General features: G+C 54.2%; 1 protein-coding gene across 1 annotated transcript in view; it reads left to right on the plus strand.

The window, feature by feature from the left end:
* NSDHL (NAD(P) dependent steroid dehydrogenase-like) overlaps positions 1-2,534 on the plus strand; it is an 11,754-nt gene extending 9,220 nt beyond the window's left edge. Inside the window, exon 8 of the mRNA XM_057383831.1 lies at positions 429-2,534. Coding sequence (XP_057239814.1) covers positions 429-838 — 410 coding nt within the window. The 3' untranslated portion in view covers positions 839-2,534. The remainder of the gene's footprint in view (positions 1-428) is intronic.
* The last annotated feature ends 5,431 nt before the right edge of the window (positions 2,535-7,965 follow it).

The following is a 7,965-nucleotide window of genomic DNA, read 5'->3' on the forward strand; positions in this document are numbered from 1 at the left end:
ACACATTTTCCATCTGTGGTGACCTTGGTGCAGCCACGTGGCTGAGTTGGATGAGTATCCTTGAATCTCCTGCTATAAAACTCCTTGTGAAGGGCAATCCTGGCAGAGCTGGGGGCAGCCAAGGGGCACACATGGAAAYAGAGAAGCTTTTGGGACACAGTTCAGCACAGGAGGAACTTTGCCAGCTTTTCCTGGCCCCGCCATGCTCTGGGCACACATGGGGTGTTCTAACMTGTTTGTTCTGTGCTGTGACAGTCCATTGGTTTGACGTTTCTGAGGAATCCTGTCCTCTAGAGCGTGGGAAGGAACTGCTTTTCCTGGCAAATCAGGGATTCACCCCTCTTCACGCAGAGGTGGTCAGTGCAAAGTAGTTTACCAGGACASTGTGCCCTTGCCTGGGTCAGGGCCTCATGTCCTGAGCATGAGCTGGGCCAGCACAGAGCCAAATCTGGGAAATCCATCGTGGTGTCATCACCTGGCTTCTCCTCTCCCTCTCTTGCAGGCCTTCCACATCACCAACGATGAACCAATTCCCTTCTGGGCTTTCATGTCCCGGATCCTGACYGGCCTGGACTACGACCCTCCCAAGTACCACATTCCCTACTGGCTGGCCTATTACCTGGCCCTGCTGCTGTCCCTGCTGCTGGCCCTGCTCAGGCCCCTGGTGACCATCAAGGCCACCTTCACACCCATGAGGGTGGCTCTGGCTGGGACATTCCACTACTACAGCTGTGAGAAGGCCAAGAGGGCCATGGGCTACAAGCCYGTGGTGAGCCTGGACGAGGCCATCGCCAGGACTGTGCAGAGCTACCCCRCCCTGCGCAGGGCCAGGGCCTGAGCAGCCCTGCTGCCACTGTGTCCTTCTGCATTTTTGTCATTATTTATCACTTAGCAGGGACATTGAACCAAATGTCACCAATTCCCAGGAATGGGGAGTTTTCCTGAAGCCTCTCCTCCTCCTCCTGGCTGTTCTCTCGATGGAAGCCCCTCACGTGGGAGCTGTGCTAACAGTTCATTTCATGGATGCCACTTCTTGTTTGGACACAGCTGCTGAACTCTCTGGACTRTGAATAAACATCCTGCTGTGCCCTCTGCAATCCCAACCGGGCACACCAGCATTCCTGCTCTCCTCCCTCCACCCTTGGCCCGTGTTTTGTTGCTCTGGTGACAGCAGCCACCTCTTCCCAGAGCTGCAGGCTGGGTAACAAAYACTTCCCATGGCTGGGTCCCCTCTCGGTTTTGGCTCTGCTCTCAGCCAGAGAGGCCAAAAAGGAGTGCTGCCACCACCTCTTAAATCATTGCAGCTCTTTTGGTTTTCCCTCCATGATTAGGGGGTGTGCTGCCTCCTCACTGAGGCAGCAGAGGGAGCCCATAAGGAGTGGGTTCATTTGTCCATACAGGATTTATTTCTGTTCCAGAAGAACCCAAATAAATCACAGAGATGAGTTTCCAGTTTGTGTTCCATCTCTGAAAGGGCAGATCCCACTCTCAACACAAACAGGATCTTCATAATTCCCTTTTTGGGGGGCAGAGATCTTTGGGAGCTGCCTGACAGCAGCCCTAGCACTGTCTTYCCATAACTCCCTTCCCACAAGAGTTGCAGTGGCTGAAGATCCTACAACACAAAGCTCCTCCTCCCTGCCCTGTTATTGCTGTCATGGGGATTTTTGGTGCTTGGAGCACTTAGTCCATGAAAAAACCTTTTTTCCACAAGGAAATGGATATAAAGCAATGGTCCCCAAGCCTGTTTCCTTGAACATATATATTAAATGTTCTTTACCTTCTAATCTTTCTAAGCACTTCAGCTCTGGTTTGGTTTTAAATGAGGAGTTTAGGTTCAAGCTGGCATTTCCCCCTGTGCAAATTCCTGGCTCCATGGGAGTTCTGTTGTTTCAGATTTCACAAGGATGGGAAGTGCCTCAGTTACAGAATTATGGAATCCCAGAATGGTTTGTGTGAGAAGGGACCTTAAAGCTCACCCAGTGCCACCCCTGCTATGGTCAGGGACACCTTCCCCTGTCCCAGGCTGCTCCAAGCCCTGTCCAGCCTGGCCTTGGRCACTGCCAGGGATCCAGGGACAGCCACAGCCTCAACCACAACGAGCCTTAACCTAATCTGTGAGCTCTGTGTGCTGCTATAGTCCAATTAAATTGGTTTTATTTTAACTTCTGGCTGTTTCCTGGGAAGATTTATGTTGGTCTTTTTTTCCTGGGGATTTTTATTTGCAGCTTAACAGCTTATTTGACCAAGCTCAGCCTTGCTTGGTCTTGAACACTGACCAGTTGCTTGGGGCAGCTCATACCATTCTGGTTTGCACTGGTCAGCCCCCCTGGCCTGCTGGGAGCAGTGGTTGAAGATCATACAGCACAGAGCTCCTCCTCTTTGCCCTGTTATTGCTGCTCACAGGGATTTTTTGTATTTGGACCACTTAGTCCATGAAAAAAAACTTTTTTTTTCCATAAGGAAATCAATATAAAGCAATGGTCCCCAAGCTATTTCCTTGGACATGTATATTAAATGTTCTTTGCCCTCTAATCTTTCTAAGCACTTCAGTTCTGATTTGGTTTTATATGAGGAGTTTAGGTTCAAGCTGGTATTTCACCCAGTGCAAATTCCTGGCTCCATGGGAGTTCTGGTGTTTCAGATTTCAGAAGGATGGGAAGTGCCTCAGTCACAGAATTATGGAATCCCAGGATAGTTTGGGTGGGAAGGGTCGACCAACAGGACACCCAGTGTCCTCACACTGGGAGGGGTGAGGAAATAGGATTGGGGGAAGTGGAACATCCAGGATTACCCGAAGTCAAACAAGAGCTAAATCACTGCATCACCTTTGGCCTCCAGGTGGCATTTCCCAGCTGGATCTGCCTGGCAGCTCCCATCCATCCCAAAAATGCCGTGTCTCGGTGCCGGGGCGCAGTCCCAGGGCAGGGTTCCTCATCCCCCAGTCTGGGAGCAGGGTGGGAGCTGAAGGTGCTCCCGGAACACGAGGAAAATCAGCCGGTCGGGGGTGGGGGCTTCCCTGGCCCGGGGAAGGTTGGCTGGGAAGGGGGAGCAGCTCCCCGGGCTGGCACGGAGGGAASGGTTGTGTCACAGCCGGGCTGGGGTGGCTCCCCGCTGTAATTRGGGAGCTGCCAGCGTTCCTGGGGCGGCTGAGCCGCTGCTGTTTCCCAAACACGGGTAAACAGGGATTGTTGCTGTGGTGGAACCCGGCTGTGCCTCCGTCCCTGCCACGGCACAGCAGGACCCTTCCTTGATCCACAGCCTCCTCCATCCCTGCTCCAGCCTCCTCCTCTCAATACCTTTCCAGTTCTAATGAGCATAAATCCCATTTCTGCGGTATTTGGGCAGCTGATGAGATCCTCTGTTGTGTCCTGCCTGGATATTTTTGTTGTGGCACCTCTTCAGCACAGKAAGGATGTGGAGCTGCTGGAGAGAGTCCAGAGGACARACCAGGATGATCAAAGGGATGGAGCAGCTCTGYTGGGAGGGAAGGCTGAGGGAACTGGGATTGTTCAGCCTGGGGAGGAGAAGCTTTGGAGTATGTTCATTGTGGCCTTGCAGGACCTGAAAGGAGCTTCCAAGAAAAATGGAGAGGAATTATTTCCAAGGGCCTGCAGTGTCTGGACAAGGGAGGACAAGGAGAATGGCTTCCCACTGACACAGAGCAGGTTCAGATGGGATATTGGAAAAATTCTTCCCTGTGAGGGTGGGCAGGCCCTGGCACAGGGTGCCCAGAGAAGCTGTGGCTGCCCCTGGATCCCTGGCAGTGTCCAAGGCCAGGCTGGACATTGGGGCTGGGAGCAGCCTGGGACAGTGGAAAATGTCCCTGCCCATGGCAGGGGTGGCACTGGATGRGCTTTAAAGTCCCTCCCACCAAACCATTCTGGGATTTTTCTGACTCCCAGACTGTGTTTTGTGTGTGTCAGCAAGCAGAGGCTGGGAAGCAAAATTGCCATTATCAAACTTCCCTTTTGAACACCCAGGATCAGATGCAGGTGCAGCCTGGCCCTGTCAGGAACTCTCACAGGAGCTCCCTGAGACTTCAAAGAGTTCCCAGGAGCACTCTCATCAAACTCCTTATCTCCCTCTTCTGCTATCCTGGCTTTTCCTTGCTGCAGCTCCTGATTTTGCTGACCTGAGCCTGGTTTTGGCAGTGGGAGAGATAGAGATCTTGTGTTGCTTATCCTGGRGAGAGGAGAGGGAGGGAAAGGGAGAGAGGATTAAAAGTGCTTTCCCAGGTGGAGGTAATGTAACCCAAACCCCCATTTCCCCTATTACAAAGATTGCAGAGGGAACGTGCTCAGGAGGATTGTGCAAGGAATTGCTTCCAGCCTTGCCCTGGGAGTGTGGGGGAAGCTCTGGGGCAGGCACACCTCCAGGGAGGGAAAGGGGTGGCTGGGGTGTAATTACCAGGAATGGGTAAGAGAGAAAATGGATGAAAAGCAGGTCAGAAATTACTCTGCGTGTGCAGGGAGCAAAAGGGCATGGAGGGAGCTCCGTGGGTCCAAGGAGGGGTCCAAGGCCAGGCTGGACAGGCTGGGAGCGCCCTGGGGTAGCAGAAGGTGTCCCTGCCATGGGGTGGAACTGGATGGGCTTTCGGGTGCCTTCCAGCCCAAACCATTCCGTGTTCCAGTGAGGTCTGGAGGAGGATGACATTTGCACSCTGCGAGAACAGTGGAATTTCCAAACCCAGGACACGCTGCAGGGCCCCCTCAAACAGAGCCTTTGGGGAGCTGTGGAAGGGCTGCCTTCCATCCCAGCACACCCTGCTGTCCCGGTGTGCTGATGCCGGGGAGCACCGGGATCTTCCCCCACTTCCAGCCCGCAGAGCCGAGCACGGCAGGCTGGGCTGGCCCCGGGACAATCCCCTSCCGAGTTTCGCTGCTGCTTGTGCAAGCCCGGGGCCGCTGCCAGGCCCACAGGGAGAGGGAGGGAGGGTGGCGCAACCCTGTCAGAGCAGGGGAAGAGCAGCTCGTTTGCCTCAGAGCCTGCAGGGACCTTGCTGGGGATAAATCAGCATCTCCCCGTTTGTGCCAGGGCACTTTGGGGTGCTCCCGGTGGCACAGGGGTGTCTCTGTCTCAGCTCTGCCTCTCTGTCCCTGGTTTTGCTGACAGCATCACTCTGTCACTGCTGGCACTGGTGACACGGGGACATTGTTGTATTCCAGCCGGGAATAGCCCAGGACAGACAATCTTAAGCTGCTGCCTGCTATTAGGAAGCTGAGCTCTGGTATTTTGGAGGAGCTTTGGAACGACACCTCATGAAAAACCAGTTTGATTCCCTTGTAACAATGGGTGTAGTGGTTTTACACCCTGCTACTCATCGCGGCTGTGCTGGGGCTCAGCTGGGCTTGGGGCTGGAGGGTTACTCACCTGCCCTCCCCCTCCAGCAGCAGGGAGGGGCCCCAGTTCCACGGGAGAAAGTGGTATCGGGGCAGCAGGAAATGTCCCAGTGCAGCTGAGTGCTCTGCACCGGGCTTGGTGCATTTGTCATAACCAGAAAATACCAAAAAATGTTCAAGGATAGTCCAGGAGCTGTTCAAACAGAGGCTGGGCTGRTGAGGGTGTCTCTGGGCAGGAGTCACTGCTGCCGTAGGAATGACAGGAATTACCTGGTGAAACCTTCCCATAAAACTGGCTGCCTGCATTTGCAGAGCCGAGCAGGTTCCCTGCAGACACCCCCATTTCTGCAGGAATGAGCTGTGGGGTTTGCACCCMGATCTTCTGGAAGGGACACCGAGGTGCTCCTCAGGGCCCTGCTGGCTCTTCTCTGAAATGTTTTTTTGAACCCAAATGCTCCGAGTCCAGTGAACCCTCCCCTGGCAGCCATTCCCTGCGGCCTGGGAGCAGTTTCTGGGGTTGCAGCTTCCTCGTGTGATGTCATTCCCACGTCTCACTGATCCCTGCTGCTCTGCTTTGCAGCTCTGGGGACAGAAGGGAGGCTGAAAAGCAGCAGAATGAGGATCAGCCAGTGCCAGCTGTGGGACATCTTCATGAGAAAGGGGTCTTTGTGCTTCTCTTGGAGAGCAGATTCCATGAAAATCCATTTCCTGGGAAAGGCTGATATTCCAGGCTGAAATTTGCTTTACAGCAATAATGGTTTAAAGTGGAATTAGGGGAAAAGGCTCTTTATTCCTGCTCTCCTGAGCTGCAGGGGGCTGTGTGTGTCCCTGGAGGGGGCTGGGATGGAGGGACAGGACATTGCTCCTGCCCTGGGCTGGGCTGAGACAGGCTTTACCTGGACCCTGGCTYCAGCTCAGGAGAGCCAGGCCTGCAGGGTGTGGGGGGTTCAAGCCAGAACCACTTGGTTTGAACCAGATTCAGTGGGAAAATGGAAAAATTCCCCCACTGGATTGTGCTCAGGCCAGATGAACATAAAGGACTTTTTGTGCTGTTGACTGGGTTTGCTCCAGAGGGGTGCAGGACACCTGAGCTGTGCCAGCTGAGGCTGCTCCTGCCAGGGGGTCCCAGTTTGGTGCCTTTCCTGGAGCATCCTGGATCTGTCAGTGTTTTACTCCCCCTTGGAACWGCTCCCTAACAGAAATCTGGAGTTTTTACCCCTGAGCCTTTTCCAGAAGCTGCAGAGGTGATGCTCCTGCTCTGATTGTCTCAGTTCAGTGCCTTTCCCTGCTTTCCTGGGTTTCCTGGATATTTTTTAGTCTCTGGATGGGGTGACCCAGCCACGCTGTTCCAGTGGCCCTGTGGCTCTTCCAGATGTCCCTGGATGGCAGGAAAGYTCCAGCCTCTGGCTGCTGCTGTGACTTGGGAAGGCCATGCCATTAAATGGAATTTGCTCCCGTAATTATGAGGAGGAACAGCAGCCATCAGGCTTTCTGTGCCTGCTGCTGTGAGTGACATCCAGGTGCTGTGGGCACTGTGGTTTATCTGAGAGCTGAGTTGGGATAAATCCACAAGAATTCCTCAGAGATTGATTGTCCCTGCCTGCTGGAGCTTTGTGTGCAGCAGGGGAGCACCGGGAGCTGTGGGGACACGCAGCCCTGAGAATCCCCAGCCCAAGGTGAGCTGCCTGCAAGGGTGGGCCAGGCTGTTTTCAGCTGCACAAAGAGGATGAAAAGCCTTTTCCATGGGGAGAAAAACAGAAACAAAATGAAAGTGTGTCTGTCCTAATTGCCTTAGTGGGAAATGAAGGATAAAGCTGTGCTGTACATTGTACACTAATATATGTAATATTAAATGCATATTCCACTATATCTGATCTGTCTCACTCTGCTGTTGTCCTAATCCAAGTGAGAAAGATCCAATTCCATGTTTCACCAGYCCTGGAGGAAAATCCTGAGGCTTCCTTGCTTCCAGCCTTTTCTAAGTGCTGTTCCCACCTGTTAATTGGGAAAGCCTCACCCTGGGAGCTCCATGATGTTCCTGATCCCTGGAGCATCCCTGCCCTGCTCCTGCTGGGCYGCAGCCGTGGCTGGAGGAGTTTTCCTGCTCCATCTCTCCACCTCGGGAAGTGGTGTTGGGCAGCTCTGTGCTAAACGGGGATGAGGGGGCTGGGATTTAGGGATGTGATGCTGCCCTTGGAGAGGAACTTGGAGCAGGATGGAGACAGCTGGAGCTGCTGGAGCTGCTGGAGCTGCTGGAGCAGTCTCAGCTTTAATCCCAGGAACAAACCAGGACCTTTCATCCCAGGGCAGCAGTGCTGGAGATGCCCTGGCAGAGGGATGTGCTTGRAGGATCTGTGGGATCCTCAGCTCTGGAGGGATCGGGTGGTGCTGCCCCTCCYCAGGTCTGCAGCTCACAAACCATGGAATTCCAGAATCCTGGGCTGCTTTGGGCTGGAAGAGTCCTTAAAGCTCATCCAGTGCCACCCCTGCCATGGCAGGGACACCTCCCACTGTCCCAGGCTGCTCCCAGCCCCAATGTCCAACCTGGCCTTGGGCACTGCCAGGGATCCAGGGGCAGCCACAGCTTCTCTGGGCACCCTGTGCCAGGGCCTGCCCACCCTCC

Source organism: Malurus melanocephalus, unplaced genomic scaffold, assembly GCF_030028575.1.
Source record: "Malurus melanocephalus ecotype Western Australia unplaced genomic scaffold, MMel_1.1 scaffold_664, whole genome shotgun sequence".
NCBI classification, from domain to species: domain Eukaryota; kingdom Metazoa; phylum Chordata; class Aves; order Passeriformes; family Maluridae; genus Malurus; species Malurus melanocephalus.